This window comes from Scaptodrosophila lebanonensis, unplaced genomic scaffold (assembly GCF_003285725.1).
Source record: "Scaptodrosophila lebanonensis strain 11010-0011.00,11010-0021.00 unplaced genomic scaffold, SlebRS2 tig00000171-arrow-arrow-pilon, whole genome shotgun sequence".
In the NCBI taxonomy this organism is placed as follows: domain Eukaryota; kingdom Metazoa; phylum Arthropoda; class Insecta; order Diptera; family Drosophilidae; genus Scaptodrosophila; species Scaptodrosophila lebanonensis.
This window is the reverse complement of record NW_022060603.1, coordinates 339,628-361,943: the sequence shown is the minus strand read 5'-3', so window position 1 is coordinate 361,943 and position 22,316 is coordinate 339,628. Positions and strand designations below refer to the sequence as shown.

Below are 22,316 nucleotides of genomic sequence, written 5' to 3'. Positions count from 1 at the left end.
CAACGCTAATATCGACCTGTTATGGCAGGTCTGTGGTCTGTTGTGGTTTCTCTCCTTGGCAGCCTCAGCTCTGGCAGTTTCCGTGCAAATTTATGACAGCATTTCGTTTGAAATTAACTCTCGACTGAAAGTTAAATGGTGGCGAACTGCAATACACAATAAAGTTCGTTCAATACAGAGGAACGAAGTGATGGGGCAGGAGGGGGATAAGCGCGCAGCTGCAACGCCAGTCGTATCGTATCTAATCTGGGTCGTAAAGCATTTGCCAGACACACATTTTTTACCCCCATTAAACTTTTACTACTCCACATGCATAAGCTGCACGGCAAATTGGTAACGATAGTTGGACGGTCGGACGGTTGGATGGTCGTGCCTCACCTATCGCTCTAATTTATCGTCTGTGCCAGTTAATCTAATCAGAAAAATAACAAAAACTATAGAACAACGATTATAAATGTCACTCCCTCTCTCTCTCTCTCACTCTTTGTGTGTGTGTGTGCGTGCTTGTGGGGGATATGATATGTTCATGATTGCGAATAATAGTAGCGTAGTGGGCGTGATAAGAATGAAAAATGGGTTTAAAACTGTAGACGAACAAAGTTGATTGAAACGAGCGATAAGATGACATTGGTTGATGGTAAGAGAAGCAAGCATTGAAGCAAGTCTTATCGGTGAGTTGAACAGTCATCTACAGAACTGTAATCAATGCCCCAAAAATTAAAAACAAACTATTTCTGCACACATGACAAACAAAAGCCCTTTCAATGAATAATACAATAACGATAAGATATTGCCTACTATCCAATCGCTAGAAAAATGTTATTAAAGAAACCCAATTCCATCTTGATCCAAACAACTTTTTGTTTCATCATCTACATGTATTTTTGAAGTAAATTTCGGATCATTGTGCAACATAATTAGACATGAAATGAGATGATGGGAAAGTTGTAAAGCAAATCCAAAATTGACATGAGATGATCACAAAGAGTTGATAAGTAAATTGAAATTAGAAGGAGATGACGACAAAAGAATTTTAAAATGTACCTGTGAAGTTTTCAATATAAAGAGTCTCAGATATACGCATATAACATAAGAATTTTAAAAACACCCTAGGGCTATGAATTTAATCAAAATGTTATTGTGAAGTATATTCACATTTACAGTCTTCAAGATACAAACAGAGATAAAGACAGCTTTCCAAATGATACCCATGAATGGAATCCTTGATGATATTTAAACAGATTCCATTACTGATTACATATAACACTTTATTTAAATAAAGTTATTAACATTTTAAATTTAATATACATACATTCACGTTTCATTGAAGTCGCTTTGGAAAATCTAACTGAATATTCCCTATATGGTTATTAATGAGCACTGCTCTTGAGAATTACTTATCATATCGGTTTCATGGCCGCAACCAACCACGTCTTCCACCTCTTATCTAAGCACTTATCTTGCAACAACATCAAAACTATTAATTGCGACAACTGCACCAGCTATCAATTCAAGCTAACACTCTATTTTTATCGCCCATCGAAAGCCCCAGCCCCAGCCCCTAGCACCAGCACCACCGGGCCCCACCTGCAATTGTTGTTCAAACTATGGGAATTTCAACAAATGTCGCACATAAGTACGTAAATAGTTTTTATACGTATACTCGTATGTACATATATATGCATGTATGCATGTATATTGTATCTCTGACGTGTTTAACCGATTGACGGACTAGCTATGTATGTGGCTGACACTCTGCCTGGAAATCGTGACTCAGACGCATAACTGTTCTAATACTAACACTACTAAGTACGGCATTGTGTGGGCAGCAAAAAAAAAAAAACAGATTATAAAGAATTATCTTTTTAGAGCACCGTAAATGCTATACTCTTCCACTTGTATCTTGGCTCTTCCAAATTTATGTTGCAGCCTTCCAAAAAAAAACTTCAACAAGTATTGAAAGCTTACTCTGGATTAGAAGTTCCAAAAACAAGAAGTGAGAGAGTTGTTTGAGACTTAATCGCACAAGAACTCTAATAAAAGAAATTGCAGATCATTTGTAATTTGTATAATTCATAAATACCACGAGTATTACGGTTACCATTGTAGATCTATTTCGAAAGGGCTAATAGATAGCTACGATATACGAGTATGTAATGTATACAAATGTTGTCTAAAGATTAAAGACATAAAAAAAAAGGAAGAAGGAGTACGAAAGATGAAACTATCAAATGTTTTTCAGCTCTACAAACAAGTTTTTCTTGCTTAACTCTCGATATTCAGATGGATGAAGAATTTAATAGACATGCAACAAATCGATATAAACTACTTAGGCTCTATGGAGATATCAGAGACTTAGTTTTGAGGCTCTTCAATAAAGTTTTTACTTCAAATACTATTTGTGTAGACAAGTATTCAGCTTAGCTTTTACGCTCAATATTTCTACAGGGGAAGAAACGGTTTAAAAACCTAAACAGAAACTCTATAAATCCTATTCCGTTGATTTAAAATACTTATCCCATTGCATATATCAGAGACTTAGCTTGTTTAGGCCAGTATGGAGAGGACAATAGGGCCCTCTTCTTTCTAGCAATACATTTTATTTTCGCAAAATTCACATCTGCATTTAAGAAGGTTTTATAAAATTTGAAGCAATTCTGGAGTTTTTATACGGAATACAAATTCGCTCAAATTTGAATAGCAATTTAAAACTCAAATATTCCGGAGCTTCTGTTAGTTTCTCTGTCTCTAGCTTATTTTATTAAAAAGTCGCATTAGGCCCTCTTGATAAAGGGTATATTATTATATATAATATACATATATACCATAACAATGCCAAAGATCGTTGCCTGCCAACGTTCACAAAGATGTAATTTCTCGCTGCTGTTGTTGTTGTTGTTGTTGTTATATCTGTATGTAATATGTAGCTGTTGCCGTCTTCGTTAATTGTTGGCTGGCAAATAGTGCTAAGCTAGCAGCGCTTGTTATTATTTTTGTTGTTGTTGTTGCTGTTGGTCGTCAGGTCGTTGCTGCAGTTGAAGGTGATTTCATAATGAGCCGACGTCGACGTCGCAGTCAAAGTTAACGCCAACGGCGACGTCGCTGCCATGCATTTTTTCTATGGGGGCGCTGCACTTTTTTTTGTTGCATATAAAAATAGACATCAACGAGCCCCGTCCGTTCATTACTTACTTGTCCGCACTGCTGGCTTTTCTCTCTCTCTCTTTCTTTTTTTGCCGTCGTTTCGTTTTCTTTAATTATATTTCATTACGTATTTTGTTTTTCCTCTTTGTCTTTAGTTTATTTCTTCTCATTTGTTTTTATGAAAATTGTGGCGCGACGGGTCGTTGCTTGCCTGCCTGCCTGCCAGCTTTATTGTTGCAGCGCCCCCAAGCGGCGCCGACTGCAACAACTTACAAGCTGCCTATGTAGGGGTAGGTCCGGGACTGCCGGTATGGGTCGCAAATACAGCGACGCGCCTCACTTCAAAAACAAGGGGACGCAGGTGATTAAGTCTAAGTTTATGCTTCGTTTACTTTTGTAACCCAATCCAATACCCCTTCTTTTATGGCGAAACAGAAGCAAGCTATATGGAGTGGGCAGTTATGGGAATTACAGTGGGTATTACCTAAAAGAAAAATGGAATGGGTAGCAAGGCGTTGAGTAGGACATTGTTTCTTAATAATAAAAAAGCGAAAAGTATTGGGCCCCAAAAGATTTCCACATCAAAGACTGCATAGGGATTTCGAACGATTGTTCCAATCGCAGTTTTAAGATATATACAATATGTATGTATAACAAATATCTATTTAGATAACAAATAAATACATATAAAAAAATTCGAAATAATGGAAACGTTCTCCACACCAATGGCGTATTTTGAGAGACTGTTTCAATGGAAGCTTTACGATATAATACAAGTAATAATGTATCATGACACGTACAGCCGTGCTAGCCCGATTCTTCATCCTATATGATTTAAGTAACCAATCTTGATAAAACTTCAGACTATGGTAAGGCACTATAGAAAACTTACGAACAACATAAACCAAATAGGTATTTTACCAATCGATTCTATGACAAATATATGATACAGTAAACCGATTTTGGTAAGACTTTAGAATGTGACAAAACTGCAAAGAATAGCTCTACTTAGAAGTTGGGACCCACATTTTCTATAGCAAGAAATTATCCTATTAAGGTCTAAGCTAAACTCCTAGCTACGCAATCGATTTTTTTGAACGTTCAAAAGGTACTAGAGCTGTTTAACAGTAATGGGAAACCGTCTCTGTTGACACATAACACTCTCGGAATTCGGATATCGATACTTTTAGCGAGTCTGGTGCTCGGGTTAGGAAATGCTGAGCAATTCGTTATGCAATTTGAATGCAAAACAAATGTCACAACTGGTTACGAATATGCCAGATTCTCATTTTACTGCAAACGAAATTGGAAATTACAATTCAATAATAATGCACGATTTGCTTATGGAACAGCAGACCTCAAAATACAGAAAATGTTTTTGTTGAAAACGAATATTGAATATAGAGGTGAGGCTTCGAAAAATGAACTTTATTTGTTAAACAGCATTTGGCGGGCGTTCAAAAGCCAATTGAAGTACATAGTTGGAATATTTTTAAATGTTTATGGTTAATGGTGTTCTTGGAAGCACAAATTTTACTTGTCTAGAAGGGTTCTGAATGTAATGGGACTATTCTGATTAACCATTAAGACGAATAGTGTCACTTCTTTAACTCTTCTACATAATGCTATTTCTTGATATTGTATGTATGATATATATCTATTATAGATTCTAGTACTGAACCATTTGGGGCAAATAATTACAGTACTTCTCAATTGCATTTCTTTGTGTGTAGGATATAGAGGTATTATAGTATTTTTGATGCCTAGAAACTAGTAGGCACTGTAGAGTATTTATATAATTTTATATCTGAATTGAGAAAAAGCCCCTGAAGCCCATGTTTTTGTATCGACTTCAATATATAGTGATTGATTTGGATTGTACGATATAGAGTTATTATAGTCTTTTTGATGCCTAGAAGCTAGTAAGCATTGTAGAGTATTTATATAATTTTATATCTGAATTGAGAAAAAGCCCCTGAAGCCCATGTTTTTGTATCGACTTGAATATATAGTGATTGATTTGGATTATTTATAATGCACATAGTAAGAGCTCGAAGTATAACTAATGCATCATCTTAAGAGCACAGAATTTTTAAAATAATTACAAAAGCAGCTTTTGCAAATACTTGTAGTTTTTATAATAAAATCGAGATTGACATTTTCAGAGAGATTTTAAAACTTTAAAGCCCTTTGAGTTGCTCTAGAACTGCTGCAATGATGAATATGTCTGCTCTATCTCTATTCGCATGACGAACTGTTATGAGTATCTCATGGGACAAGATACATTTGTATCTTTTGCCTGACATGTGCAATGCAGATGCGGGGTGATTGCATAATTGTTGTTGTTGTTGTTTTTTCCAACTCTTTTAAGCAACAATTGGGCCTTAAATCAATTGCCAAATGAATGAATGCTAAAATGGAGTGCTGTGTGGGGGGTAGCCATAGGCCACTGGCATGAATGTGACAGACAGAATGACAGACTAACAAACTGAATGACTGACAACAGCAGCAACAACAACAACAGTTGTGCATACGTAAGTATTTCTGTATGTTTTTGCCTGTTTATGAGCATAACGCGGGCTGCTGTTCGATAACTGACAAATAACAACAAAGAAAAGACAACAACAACAACAACAACAAAAGTATATACATATATAACACACACACGCTCTGACGTTGACGTTGACAGCGGCGGCGACGTCAGCAGCAAGCGCTATCAACGTCAGCGTCGCAGCCGGCGTCACTGTTGGCTTCGCAGTTGACTCATTAAATATTTTGCAACCTTGACCGTTCGAAAGCGATTAAAATGTGTGTGTGTGTGTGTTGTGTGTTGGTTGCTGTATTCGTTAGTTGCTCTACACACACACAGACACACATTATATGTGTGTATAGCTGCTATATGTGGATGTGTTTGTGATATGCACATTCAACGGCAATGGAAACGGCAACTTAAGCAAAGCAATCGCAAAACTGTGTTTATTGCGCTGCTGTTTGTGCCGCCGCCTCTTGTGTGTGCATGTGTGCGAGTGTGTGTGTGCGAGTGTGTGTGTATGTGTGTGTGTGTGTATCTAACAGATACATTTCCATTTTCAAGTGAAAATATGCGCAATTGGAGTTTTCTTTTGTCGCCCGTGGCGGTGCCAGGCAGTCGACTCTGCCTGCTTGCCAACAACGAACTAACCATAAACAATAATACGTTTCAATTGCTTCAGCCGCATATCCGTGAGATACTTTTCGTATTGTTTACACCACAACTATACACACATTCATACATACATATGTACATATATGTAGATCCATTATCGTATGTCTGTATATTTTGGCAAAGGCGGCCCAACGCATAAACAAAAAACAAAGTTCGTACGAAACGCCCCGACATTTAATCTAGCGTCAATTCGATCCAGTCCGACCCCCCATCCCCTCCCTTTCTCATTCTTTTCCAACAATTGTGGGGGGAAGCGTGGATGATGGGGGTGGGGGCCGCTCTGCAACTGATATTCGAGCTGCTTCCACTTTTTATATGTAGTACTTATATACTAGACGTATACTTTCTGAGGCAATGATATTCACATATCCGGCTGCAAGGGGGTTTACTTATCGACAAAAAAGAAAAAAAAAAACACACACACACACACACGCTACTATTAATAACAATTTGTATGGAAATGGAAATTTGCGATATCAAAAGCTATTTGCGCGCTAAACATCCCAGTGGGATTTCTAAAAAAGGGGTGAGATTTGAATATTGGACTAAGCCCACACACTAATAGCTTTTCATCTTAGTGCCATTCGACCAGTTCGTAATCAAATTGCTAGACACATTTGCTCGCCCACTTCAATCGTTTTCGAGTGACATTAAAACAAGTTTTATTCGCCAGATCAGCAGGTACTTGAACTTTAATAGAAATCACAATCTGTCTCTGATTTGACATAGAAAATCCACACAACACGACCAATTCTTCAACGATACTTACTAAGTATATAACTTGAAAGATAAGAAGTTTAGGACAAACTTAAGCTGCATACACATCTGAGCAAGGCACACTCCATGTTTTAAGCGGCTAAGTCTTTCAGCTTCCGAGATTAGGACTTTCAGACATACAAACAAAAATAACATGATTGACGGATTCGTTTGGAAACTTAAGCAGAGTAATTATGATATTAATATAGCCGCTTTCCCCCAAATAGGGTGCGACTTTTAAAAAAGCTGCGAATCCCTTTTGTTAATTTAGCTCTAATTGGCAAAGAAGATTGCTGCCCTCTTCCCTCCGCCATTTACAAATGCCACTTGAGCTGCTGCTGCTGTCGTTGTCTACAATATTGGCAACGGAAGCTATTTCCATTTTATCCACAGCATTATGTACATATGTATATATGTATGAATGTATGTATATATAATTTGGGCACTTTTATGACATTCTAATGAAGCTTAATTGCCCATTGAACGGTAACGGCAACGACAACGACAACGGCAATGACAAGGGGGCGTGGGCTGGAGTTGTAATCGCTCTTGACAACGATAACTGGGGGGGCCATCGCTCGTTTCAGCTATTAAATGTCCATTAAACAATCGGCAGCCATGCAGATGCTCTATGGCTGGGATTGGTGGTTGGGAGGAAATGGTGCGGTTCTGAGTGGCAGCTCAATCGATAAAATTCATAAATTTTTGATTGGCTCTAATTTAAATTCAAATCAAAGAGTCGGTGGTAAATGTATTGAATATATCCTCGTGTTCCATAAGAAGAAACAAGGAACCGGCATGTCATTAAAAATATAACTCATATGCGTTACATTTGTTGTCCAATAATATACGCTAGTGACGAAGTAATCTTTTTTTTTATTTTATTTATGTTATGTATGTATGTATATACTCGTGTTCTATCAGAAGAGCCATATCTTTTTATATGCAAATCAGATGAGTTACATTTGTTGTCCAAGAATATACGCTAGGGACGAAATTCTCTAAAATTGCGTGGCTAGTATGTATAATCTAAATGTGGTTGAGCTTCAATGTGAATCTGATCCTAAAGAAAAAAATTTCATTGTGCATAATTTTAGAGACTGGAATTTTGGAACAGATATAGCTTTCAGAAACTATCAATATATATTTGTATTGGGGGCTTTCTTTCTTATAATAAGAATATGGTAAGAGACTAAAACTCAAAAAGCAGCCAAAAAAAATAAACCCGAGATCCATAATCTTATCATTCGATTAAGCTCTTACTTTATTCGTATATCTTTCATCTTTTCCGCCTTCGCGCGTACTTCTTCGTTCATACTAGTATACATATACATATGTATGTACATATAATATATAATTCATAATTTTTGTTTTCGTTTCTACTCCATAGCTTATCTTTTATCTTGTAATTTTCTTTCTTATTATTCTTATATTCTTCATTGCTAATTCAAAAAGGCAATGATTTTAGAACAAAATCTGTTTCAGAAATGTAGAAACAAAAGTGCATTATCGAATAGAGATCTAATAACGAATCCCTCATTCCCATTGCAGATATCCATATCTGTAAAGAAAAGCCTGATTGTGAAACTTCTTCTTGTAATATCCTTATTAATATAATAATGTGCGAATAATCATGTTGACTCACTTCTTCTACTCCTCTTCAATGTCAGGGCCGAACTTCAGTTGTTCTTTTTGTTCAGGGCTACCCATTAATTATGGAATGATCTGTGTATTTATATACATATCTATATATGTATATGTATGTATGTATGTAGATATTTGTGTGCACGCAACAATGGCATCAAAGTTGGGTCTTCACTTGCCCCCTAAAAACGACTTTGTTTTTGTTTTATTTTTTTATTATTATTATTACTTTTTCTTTACTTTGCTAAACGACCTTTATAAGCCTCTCCATGTTGTGCCACAATTAGTCTGCTATTCTATCTCTTTTGCTCACTTTCTATCTCTCTCGGCCTCGCTCTCCCTCTCCCCCTCTACCGCTCCGTCTCTCTCTCTCTCTCTCTCACTCTCTCTCTCTCTCTCTGCCTCTCTGTGTTGCTAATGGGTTTGTAATTTAACGAATGCCGTTGACTGCCCCCCGTTGTCGTTGTTGTTGTTGTTGTTGTTGTTGCGGCAGGTCAATAGTGTCAAATTACGTATAATTATTTTTAGCTTAAGAGACGCCTGTGTGTGTGTGTGTGCTATCAAGCGTACCCCCCACCCCTCCTCCAATTCGTATTCCCCATGCAACTCATTGCCATTGTCTTTTGCTCTTTGTCTCTTAAGTGCTTCCACTTCTACTCATTTACATCATCATTGTCATCGTCATCGTCATTATCGTCATTAGTATAATCATCGTCGTCGTCATTATTATTGTCATCATTATTATTGTCTGAATAACCGCAAAACTAGAAACAGCAATAACTACAACACTCATACATAGTACATACATATGTACATATGTATGTATGTATATTGTGGCTGTTATTAAGCTTTCCGGGTTTCAGCCTGCATCGTCTATATTTCTTCTATTTTTTTTTTTTTTGCTTCCCATCTACCTCTTCCTCGCTCCGTCCCACTCCCTCACTCTGTCGCTCTCACTCTTGCACTAACTGTCTGTCGCCAGACTGTGACTAATGCCTCGACCTCTGTGGTTAACGCACGTAGAACGTGAAAGTCGTGCCAGCCCGATCCCTTGATACCCTGTACCCATCCGCTGCGGCCATTCAATTAAAGTGAACTTTGTTATACTTATCGTTCCTACTATAACAGCTATATGTATTATAAAGTGTAGTAATTTTTACAATTCTTCAGATTATGGTAAGGCCAAAAAGAGAGACTACCAGATTTGCTGAAGAATTCTTTATAAACAAATATTAAAAATTTCGTACTAGGAGTGTTTTTTGCGCCGATCGTTCCTATGGCAGCTATATAAAATAAAGCAGCTATATGTGGTTTCTTTTAAACTTACTCTGCCTTAGAGTTCTACATTCGAGGAAACTCAGGAAATATGAAATTCCGGACACGTCATAAAGATTCTTTTATGTAACATGGGATCGGCCACGCCCTCTTTTGCCTGTTACATACCTTCCATCCTTACAGTAGGGGACATAAACAAATCCCATATAACCAACTGATCGCCCTTCGATACGCCCTCGCATGGAACATTACAATTTTATTTTATCAGCTCTCGACATTCATAATTTCAGCTCTCAGCACAGCTCAGTCCAAGTGCTCGGCCACTGCCTCGGTGCTTATCTATTGAGTGTGCACGCTATTTGGATTGTTCCCGGAGAGCTTTTTATCAATACAAAGTCTCTCATAATCTCAAAGTCTGCTGTCACCGAATCATGGGCTCAAATACCCCGAGTTCCCCGGTTCGAGCCATTATTTCAGGCATTTCAGTTCCGTTTCGTTATAGCGTCTCGACTCAATATACCAGCAAATAAACCATCACTGATCAATTAGTTTTCTTCTTTGTTTCCGCTAGACAAGCCCCAAAAAAGTAGATGAGATTGTTTTGATTTGAAAGAAACTTGCTTCTACGAAAAATGGTTTCAAAATTGATCTTTAAGTTAACGATCAGATTTGTTCCAGTCAATAATTGAAGTTTGTTTAACTTTTGGATCACCGCTCCGCAGCAAAATAAAACGTACTTTCTTAGTCAAATGATCAATTTTGAATTTCCCTGAAACATATTTCTATATATATACAATATTTCAACTTCATCTTACTTTGAATTTCTCTATAAAACCTTCTGGAATTAAGCTCTAAAAAATGAATCATTTTGGAATATTTGAGACTGGAAATGGAGGATATTTTCTAAAAAGAAAATCGAAGCTTTTTGGCTGGTTTTGAGGAATTTGTATTTATGAATTTTTAATGGCAAACTCAGTAAAGAGTAGAGATTCCTTTTTGTCTTTCAAAATCCAAACCTTAATCTTCAAATTAACAGAGAACTAACTAATGATGGCATTCTTCTTTAAGGTTTTTGAACAATTTTCTGTTTCAAAATTCAACATTCTATTATATTATAAATAAATTTGTATCTGTTCCAAGAAGAGACTTCCTCAACTCAAAGGTAGGGATGATCATCTCTTTATCGTGCAATCCAAAATAAATGTTTTTATTCAAGCATAAGCCGTAGTTGTAGTTAAGGATCAGCCCCATATGAATTTAATGGGAATTTTGTGAATTTGCAACGGGTTCGCTGTAGTTTTAAATCTGAAATTTTGCAGATAAGTCCGCACAACTCGGCCACAGAGCCGGTTAGTTTTGGAGGGTAGGGTAGCGGCTGTAGAATGTTAATATGGGGCGGGATTTTGTTGCCAATGGACCGACAATGATGTCGAGTATCGAACAGGAAATGAGAGCCTGCCTGCTGCGGAAATATGTAAAACAAACGCGAGAGCTATAGCTTCAGAGTTTTGGTGGGTCAGGGGGGTATCTATATAGTATACTCGTATGTTAATTGTGCTCACCTATGAATGGGAGATGGGCCGGCGGGCAGACGTTGTTGATACGCTGACATATTTGCAGCGTTCTGTTGTTGTTGCTTTTGTTGTTGCTGCTGCTGTTGCTGCGAAGCTTTATTTTGTTGCTGCTGCTGTTGCTGCTGCTGTTGCTGTTGCTGCTGATTAGACGCTGTTGTTTGAGGATGGTGTTGTTGCGCTTGTTGCTGATGATGGTGTATCTGATGGGACGTTGGTCCATTATCATGCACTGCATGTGCCGCTGCAGCGTTTTGCTGCTGAAATTGTTGCTGAACACGCAGATGTTGTTGTTGTTGTTGCTGCTGTTGCTGCTGCTGCTGCTGTTGGTGCTGTTGTTGTTGAAGCTGTTGATGACGGTGATGAAGAATGTGTTGTTGATGCTGTTGCTGTTGTTGCTGCTGCTGTTGTTGTTGTTGATGTTGTTGCTGCTGCTGCTGCTGCTGCTGTTGTTGTTGTTGTTGTCCACTATTTGGGGCGTTGTTTGTGGGCGGCGGAGCACCGACCTGCACTGAAGAGGAGCGTATAGCTGCTTCCATTTCATGCCGAACTCTTTTGGCTTAAACACTTGTTGTTGCGCTCAGAAGTTGTTGTGGTTGTCGTCGTTGTTGCTGTTGTTTGCTGCTTGTTGTTGCTGTTGTTATCACTGGGCCGCCTACATGCAACAACATTGCAATGCGACATTCTTTCTTCTCTCGCAGGCAAAACAATGTTTCACTTATTATTGATATTTTATTACTATTATTTGAATTGTTGTTTATTTTTGCTCTTCTTTTTCTATTTCAATTAATTTTTTTCAACACTTTCGACTGCTGCTGCTGTTGTTGTTGTTGTTGCTGTTGCTTTTCGTTTTAAACTCAACACGCCCTCAACAAACAGCAACAACTTAAGCGCATAGCAACAGTTGCTGCCTTTGTTGCTGTTGTTGTTTCCGCTGCTGCTTCTGCTGCTGTTGTTGTTGCTGCTTTTGCATATTTTTTACACTACTACTTGGCTTGAGACTTTAATTGATTACAGACACAGTTGCTGTTGCTGTAGTTGCACTTTACTTAATTCCTACTTTTCATTTAATTTACATTATTTCTGCTTTACTCGCTCATTCGTCGCCATTTATCTCTATTTACACTGCTGCAATTTGAACAACAACAAAAAGAGAAGAAAAATGAAATTTGAGGCAGATGCACTTTTTTGCATTTCAGCACGAACACGACGCGCGCAGTGCATGGCTCGTGAAGTGCGGCAACGTTGCTCAATCACTCGCTGATTCAAATGAGTGCGCGACGTTGCCAATTTGCGCTTTGCGTACAATATTTGGCGCGCTTTTTACACTGCGCAAAATAAAACACACAAACAAACAAGACACTGGCACTGAAAAAAAAAACTTAACATTATTTTGCGACTTATTGTACCGAACATATTATTAAACGGCGTGCGGAAAACGATAACGATCATTATTTATAGGAGAAGCAGCGCAGAATTGGTTGCTTTTGGGTCTTCTTCTTTGTAGTCACTAATTATCTATAAAAATTCAGATTTTATATGTAGTTATATTAAGCAATTATTTTATTTAATTATGTATCAAGTTTTCATTTCATTTTTCATTTATTTTTATGCAATTCTGATTTATTGATTTAAGTATTTATTCATTTTTGATTTAATTTTTATTCCGATTATATTTAAATATTTTTAAAATATTTATTTTGTCTTTTTTTGATAGTTAGACTTTTTGTAAAATTATGTTTGTATGTACATATATGAATATTTAATAATCACAATATTTGTATAATAATTTTGCTTGTGTCTTTTGTGACTTTTTGTTCATTTCGTTATTTGTTAATAATTTATCATTTATGAATTCAAGAATTTTTTAATTGTTGCAATCTTTATTTGCAATTCGAAAACTGATTATTTAATATTCGTTATTTGATGCAATTGTTTAATATTTGTTAATATTCGTTACGTGTAATTTGTTTGTGTCTAAGTTAATTGCATAAATAATTGCTTTGCTTTTTTTATTATTATTTATGTACGTTCTCCCATATACATATGCGCGTGTGTGTGTGTGTTTGTGTGTGTGGGGGAGGGAGATCGAGAGCGTGACCAAGAGAGAGAGAGCGAGAGCGAGAGTTTCTATCAAATCCGATATGAAAACAAAACCACGAATTTAATTTCAAACTTTTCCATTAATTAGCAACTTTGCACACTTTTTGTTTAACATTATGAAGCGCGATTTCGATTGCTTGACCGTTCGATCGGGCGGTCGGCGCTCGGCTTATCTTCATTTATCACAAGACATTTAACACACACACAATAAAAAAATATATATGTATAAAAAAAAAAACAAAAAAGAAAAATCAACGCGCAAAACATGAAACAAAAACCCGTTTTGTTTCTTCGCACACACACACACACACACACATGTGCGTACGTGTACGTATTTCGTGGATATTGCGTTGCAGTAAAAGAGAGCGTCGCAAACCTGCAATGAAAGAGACGGAGAGAAAAGGGAGGGTGAGAACGTGTTGATTACAGAACAAAACAACAGTTGCAATTTGATAATAAAGTCTTATTTATAAAATGCATTTGTTTTCCAATAAAAATAGTGAACACATAAAGGTAATGATGATAACGTATGTATGCTATCTCTATATTCGTACAGCTTGCATGAAAACTAGTCGCTTTAGCATAATACTTATGTACATACATACATTCATATGTATACATTTACATACATATGTATTATACACATACATACATACATACATACATATGTATGTATGTATGCCGGCCCTGGAAAACAATCGATGGTACTATCAATATAAACAATGTTTTAATACGAATATTTGGATTACTATGTTTTTTTCTTTAATTTGATTTTTTTCACGCTCCAAAACTTATCGTTGCTTTACCAACAAAAAAGCCTTGTAGGTGCGCGGTTATATACATTTTTATGATTTGATTGGCAATGTTCAATCGTAGGAGCCACACCGAATTTTCAAAGATTGGAAAGCCGAATATGGGCTTCCAAATCCTTTTAGGCATATTCAGAATCTGCTGGTGAAAAAGCACCAAACCTCTCTTAAAAGTCAATCTCTACTCTTTCATTATTAATATTAGCTTAGTTGATTTTTTGTTAAGTGGTTCCTATACTTTGGTTTGCATTTGAATATGTTATGGTGTTCTTAAATATTATACATATCCGATATCCGAATCAATCTGTACTCAGTTTATATTCAAAAGCGCTACTTTGATTCACTGTACATGTTTTTAATAGTTTTCTTCAAGTAGGCATCCAAATTTCTAGCTGCTGGGATTTTCAAAAATTTTCCATTCAAAAGTTTTTTAACAGATTAGAGCAGCATCTTCATAGACAAAGAAATAATCATATATATGTATGTACATATGTACATACATACATATGCACTGTAATTTGTATTTATGTATGCGTTTGATACGCGGTATAACAGAGGTTGAACAATTTTTCCATTGACGTGTCCAATGATTGGTGATTACCAATGCGAAAAAAAGAAACCTTTGCCAAACAAGCCTAAATAATGCCAACATACATACATACACACACATACGTACATATGTACATATGTATGCATGTATGTGTGTATTTAGCTTTCGGCCAAGCAACAAATATTTCGATCAATTTTATGCGCTGATTCATCAGAAAACTGCCCAACTTAAAGGGCCTCCAGGTACGCACATCCATACTACATACATATGTACATACAAGCAAACAACATATGCATATAAACAACATTTATATTTATGTATGAATGTATGTATGTGTGTATGCCTAGGACAAGCTTAGAAGCGCTGCAGCAATCGCCGAGCAAGTGAAAATTGGCAACAGCGCGCCCATGTTCCTAAAGTTGGGCCACATGTTTCTAAACCGCATGCTGACCAGCAACATTTCTGCGATGGTATGTGACTGTGTGTGTGTGTTTGTTTTTAATAGAAGTAATTAAACTACAAAGCCACAAATAAATAAAAACCCAAAAAAGACAGCAACAACAACAGCAAATAGTAAATTAAATTCACACTATGAAAATTCACAGAAATTTAATTGAATTTAAGCAAAAGGCAAACCAAAAACGCGCACACAGAAAAATACATTCATACATACAAATGTACACATATACATACATACAAACATACATACATTATGTACGTATGTATGCACATACGCGAAAATTAAGTACGAAATTCCACAAACAAGCAAAAACGAAAAAAGAAAAATCAACCAACCGTCGCAGCGACCAAACGACCGTCTAAAAAGCAGCAGCAATAAAAATACATGGTCGTTCAAATGCGACGTCGCCAAATTTCTTACAAAAGCAAAACCAACAGCCAAAGCAAAAAAAAATAAAAAGGAAAGAAAAACTTAAGCGCGCGTAAGATTAAAGCAGCGACGGCAGCAGCACAGCGCCGGCCACGACGACGACGACCAGGCCAGTCAGCCAGCCAAGTGCGCTGTTGACAATTTTCAGCAGCAGCCCCAGCGCAAACAAATTAATAAAAATAACAACACACATATACATTCAAACACACACAACAATTGCGCAGACGACGACAATATGAAAAAAAGAGGCTTAAAACTATACGTCAAAAGAAACAAGCAAAGCAGCGACGTTTGCGTCGTTGCCAGCAGCGTTATAATAATAATAATAATGACATAAAAAGAAAGAAATTATAAAAAAAAAAACAAAGCCAACTCAAAACGCAAGAGCAAAAATGTATACACAGGCACATACATACATACTGTATAATACCGTGGCACATGTTCAAGTAAAGCAGCAATAACAAAGCCCACAAGAGTGAGCGAGAGAAAGAGAGAAATGGCTACATAGCACAAGAAGACAGGAAACAAGAGAGCGTACGTCAGCCGTTCGTTCAGTCGGTCTGACCGACGCTCTGTTGGGTCGTTGCCATGCAAGAGCGGGGGGTGTATGTGTGGGTTAAGCAAAAACAGAGAACAGCCAAGACGCACACTTCCATATATACATCTATAGATATACACATACACGCATAGAGAAGTACAACAAACAATCTTGTCATTGAGAGAGGGGGCAACACGATGGCAGAGGCACCGACGAGTTCCAACGTTCGTTATGGCGCGGGTGACGCAACAGCAAGTGCAAGCACAGGCAGTGGGCAACGGGCAACGGGCAGGAGGCAGTGAGTAGCAGGCAGCGACGCAGCCGCGTCGTTGGCAACTAAATACAATGCGCACACAAACACACATACTACATACTAGAGATGGGCATACGCCGGTTTATGTCGATCCGACACTTTAAATAATACTTCGCAGAAAATTTAATTATTTTTATTATATACACTTATGTATATGTATGCATATACATATAAATGTGTTTATCGTATAGTTGCTTTAAAAAGTGTTGTAAAGTAGACAAAATCACTCGCCAAGAAATAAAATACATATCGCAAATTCAATAAATATTAAGAGCTTAAGAATTTGAGAGTTTTCCCAATTTCAGGTATTTTTTGTTCGTATTATTTGAATCGACACGACCACACCCGGAAAATGAAACACGAGTACGTGAGTGCCTGCAGTGACGCGAACATGTCCATCTCTAGAGGACATACATACATCGACACCAGGCAGCCACAAAACTCGCAACGTCATAACGAGCAGAGCGACAGACCAAATGAACGCGTGAGTGAGTCAGTTCGTCTGCCCGCCGCTCAGTCAGTCAGACTCGCATAGTGACGTGCACAAAGATCCCCTGTGCCAACGACGGCAATGAGAGCCTCGTGTTTAACAGCAACCAACGGCCGTCTGACTGTATATATGTATGTATATACACATCTATATATATACAAACATACATACATATACATAGAAGTATATACATACATACATATGTACATTTATATGCGAGTGTGCATGAAAAATGATAGGCGACGAGTCTAACGAGTACAACACGATAGGTGGGGAAGAGGCAGCAGCAGCAGCGGCGGCGGCAACAGCAATAAAAACGTCGTGCGGGCGCGCAAGGTGAAACGTAAAAATACCGAGTAAAAGAAGAAGCAGAGAAGCAAAAGGCAGACACACACACACGCATTCACACATATATATACATATATATATATACATATATATACATACATACATACGCACAGAACGTATAATAATAATAATAATTGTAATAAAATAAAACACAAACACACGCACAGCTCTGGTGTGTGGGCGTTAGCAGTGTTAGAGAGGTGGAACGACAGAGCGGCGGGCGACTGCTAGAAATATACAGTAAAATACGAAAGCGAATGGAACGAACAAAATGTACAACAAAAAAATCACGAGTAGGCCGAAAGCAATTTATTTGAGATAATTTTGAACTTTTTTTTTTGGCGCTGCCAACGTCGCCGTCGACGTTGTTGTATGTAATTGTTGTTGTTCATTGTGTGCCTCTTGCTGCTGCTTTATATTGTTGTTGGATTGGCGTTGTTGCTGCTGCCATTGCCGCTATTGTTGTTGTTGTTGTTGTTGTTACTGTCAGAGTTAAGTTAAGTATTGATTTTTCATTCGAGCTTTAATTTAGTGCGCCTGCTTTTTTTAGGCATGCATGCGCCTTTGTATATGTATGAATGTATGTATCTGTGTGCGTATTTGTGTGTGTTGATTGTTGTTTTTTGGTGGTGGTGGTGCTGCTGCTGCGGCTGTTATTATGAGTGCGTGTGTTTTATCAGCTATTACTCTAGTTGGCTCGTCGATGTTGCTGCTGCTGCTACTGTTATTGTTGTTGTTGTGGCCTGCTACATATTTTATAACTTTGTTGTACGAAAATAAGCGCATGTGAATGGCGAGCAGCGATGCATGGAATACGTGTTTTTCAACCTAAAATGTGTCGTAGGTTTTGTGTTTTTTGTTGTTGTTATTATTATTATTATAACTTTTATTTTAGCGATTTATGCTGTTGATGTGCGCTTCCACACTCCCCTCCCCTTCCCACACCTACACTGCGTGCAGCTGCTTTAAAAATATCAACAACAACATTTTTGATAGCAAAGTGCAACAGCTACTGAAATGAAAACAGACATGCGTGTGTGTGTGTGTGTGTGAATGTATATTTGCTTAACAATATAACAAAAAAATGACGTTTCTATTAAAAGTCATGCAATTCTATTTCGTAATGAAGGGACGTCTATCTCATAAAAAGTAAATTCAGAATCTGAAATCATAATATTTGCTGCAAAGAACGACTTCGGACCCCTAAAAGTAATATTTTAAGATTCTCATTACGCGGTGCAGGAATTTTAACAGAAATCCATCCTACCAAGTTCTTTTGAACTTTTCTTGATGTAGCGTAGTCAGAGAATATAATCCGATATATTAAAATTAATATCTTAAATAACTTATCCATCCCACTAAGCGCTTTTCTAAACTCTTCTGCTCGTTGCATTAGTGTTTTCAATTTAATATACTTTTTAACTTCGATAGTTATTTTTGAATATAAAATCGACTAGAAGGCACTCGGAAATCATTCACTAAAGACTTCCCTGTATGAATAAATATTTTATTTAAAATATCATTAAAATCTCGCGACTCGTCTTTTATGGGTGCCCCGATTATATACAAAGTATTTCGTAGTTAAGTCAGCTTTCTATATCTTATCTCTGTTGTCTGAATTCCTATAAATATAGCTGTTGTCCTAAAATAACAATTTCGGGAAGCAAAGCACAAAAGGGGAATATTATCTCAGAGTTTGTCAGAAATGGTATTATATGGTTCCGATAACAGTGTGTGCATTCCTTTATTCTCTGCAATTCCGTATCTCTTATAGCCATTCCGAATTAGTTTGCTCCGGTGTTTGATTTCCATATCTAATAAGGAATTTATTAATAAGTTTATGTTTCCCCTAGTTCTACGTTAATTTTTGTCAAGCATGCTCAAAAACCGGAGGCCATAAGATATCGTTTAAGACAAAGAAACCGAAGCGATATTTACAATTCTATAGAATCGAAACTTTATAGAACAGGAGCAATATTTTAATTAATTTCTATGTTACATTTAGGAAGTACTTTACCTCAAGAAACAAGAATTTGAAAACATAAAATGAAGCTTTTTAACGAAACGGATGTCTCGATAGAACAAAATTGGAATCAGACTGCTCAGTTAAATGGGAATATATATTTATTATCTCTCACATATCGGACCATAATCTCTGATTACAATTACATAAAAAAAAAATGTGCAAGTAAATGAAGTTAGTGGGAAGTATTTTCTAACGAAATTACTGCTCTTATATTACTTCTTCTGTCGAATTATATTCTCTGATTCCAATAAACTTTTTGGAGGTTAGTGGTTTTCTATATATGTATGTAGATATGTTTGTATGTATTATCGGGTCAACTTATTTTTAGGGCTAATGCCTACTTGCTTGCCTGCCTGTCAGGCCTTGTCAACTGATCTGCTATGAGTGGCCCAAATATATACTTATATAAACCATATTGAAATCAACTTTGACTTTTCTCTGTCATTTGCTCCTTCATCCTCCACCCACCAACCGACCAGACCATCTATGCCATTTGCTGTTCTGGTTTGCCGAGTTCTGTCTCTGTGTCTGTTTCTGTTGCTGTTTTTCTTCAACATTTACTTTTGTTCCTTTTTGGCCGGCAAACATAAAAATTCCATTAAAATGTCAAGTGACAGTTCTTGCCGCTCTCTGGCAGGAGAAGAAGAATCTGCCGTGCAGTGGCAACCCACGTCGAACAGTGGTTCGGATTTGTCATAAGGCTGAGCAAATCGGGAATTGGGTTGTTGGTTCTATTTATAAAACCGTTTAGAAGAGGTGTGCCTATTTGATATACGATCGAATGCATATCATGATATATGTATGTATATTCTATTTATAAGAAATTATAGAGTGGTTCACAGTTGAAATTTTTGTTGGATTCGTGTCTGATAAATAGATGATAAGAATTATAAGTAGTAAGAATGTTTTTATTTTTCTTTAACTGCAGATGCTGTTTATCGCTATCTATAGTAGCGCTCTCATTAGCTAAATCGACTCCGCGAATATTGTGGATGGGCTTATACTATATACAAAAAAATGTATAATAAAATATTGCAATATTGAAAGACAGAAGATAACCTTAATACACCTATTTCTGTTTTTACACGGTAGATTGGTTCCAGAAAAAGTCGTGTGAAAAAATACAGTGATCATATGTTATTTTGAATCGTGCTAAATGGAATAAAGGGTTGCACGATTATTTTTTTTGGTATTTATATAACATTTTTAGTTTTTAAACCGTCCCAAAGACCGTGCAAAAACAGAATTAAGTGTATTACATAGCGTTCAAGGATTCAGATGGATGTTTAGCAGAGTCAGCTAATTTGTTTCCGGCTATAGGGCTTACTTAAAGGCAAACAAAGTAATGTAGACAGGGAAAAGTCATCTTAAACCATCTAAGTTATGAAATGGTACACATAATTTCGCAGTAGAAAATAGAGAGAGGAAGTCAATATAAGGCATCAAATTATTCCAATTAATTCCAATGAGGATTTAAAAACGGAAGCTGGACCTGCAAAAATGATAGAATTTTAGAATTTTATACAACTGTGTAACCACTTACGAAATCCCCACCTTATCCCTCTAAGACAGCACATAATATTAATTCCATTAAGCTAAAAGAATAAATAGCAATTAATTAAGAAAAAACTTTTACTCAAATGCGAGCTTACAGAAGTTTAGCATTATGGGTGAAAAATGTAGTATCCTGACAGCTTTACAAGAGAGGCCTATAGAAGAATTAAAAGGTTTACCATTGGGAAACTTTATTCTCTCAACTTTCCGAGGCTATTAAGCGCCTAAATGGGAAGTAAAGGATTTTCCATTTAAAATACGAGCTCGTAAAGGTGTGCTTTTAAGGAACCATATTCTTTCAACCTACAAGGCCTTTAAGCGCCTGCATGGCTAGGGCAGGAATAGAGAAGAATATTATAATCAAATACAAGCTTAAATAAGTTAACCATTTTCTAAACCTCATTTGAAAAGATTGCAGAAAAACCGAATACTATAAACCCAAAAATGAAAATGTTCGAACCTCAAACCCAAGCTTTGAGAGTTGAACCACTGTGCGTCGAAACCGCTTCGCTGCATCCTTGACGTCAGCAGAACATGTCTTCAAGCTTTGGGCAACAACAACAACAATAACGTCGTCATCGTCATCATCATTGTTGTTGTTGTTGTAGCTCCGTGCACAGCTTTTTGGGGTTCATGTATATTTAAGCTGGAGAACTCAACCGCGCGGCTGAGGCTGATAAACGTGTGACCAAGAAAAGAGGATGGGGGGGGGATGGGGATGGGGTGTGGGAGGGGGACTGCACAATAAATAACTGTGGAAAGTGCTCGACGGGCCGGCCGGCAGCAACGTTGCATATCCATACAGAAATGGAGTGACAGACGAGGCCAAAACTATTTTGAATGATGGTAGTGGTGGTGGCGGAGACGGGAACGGTGGGACGGTGGTTGTGGGTGATAATGGTGGTTGGTGGTTGGAATGGTTGTTTGTAGGTTCCACCTGTCATATGAATCGGTTTAAATTGCTGTAATTTTGTTTGCATATTTTATATGCAGGCCGCGAGCCAATCAACGATATTAGAGAGCAAAGTGCCTTGTCGAGAATGTGCGAGAAGAAGGCAGAGAAAAAGAGAAGGAGAAGTCGGGAAGGCGGTGGTGCCAGGT

The 22,316-nt window shown here is 37.2% G+C and overlaps 1 protein-coding gene across 1 annotated transcript in view; it reads right to left on the bottom strand.

Annotated features, from left to right (window-relative positions):
• LOC115629907 overlaps positions 1-22,316 on the bottom strand; it is a 79,639-nt gene that overhangs the window by 49,293 nt on the left and 8,030 nt on the right. Inside the window, exon 2 of the mRNA XM_030526512.1 lies at positions 11,587-12,723. Coding sequence (XP_030382372.1) covers positions 11,587-12,134 — 548 coding nt within the window. The 5' untranslated portion in view covers positions 12,135-12,723. The remainder of the gene's footprint in view (positions 1-11,586; positions 12,724-22,316) is intronic.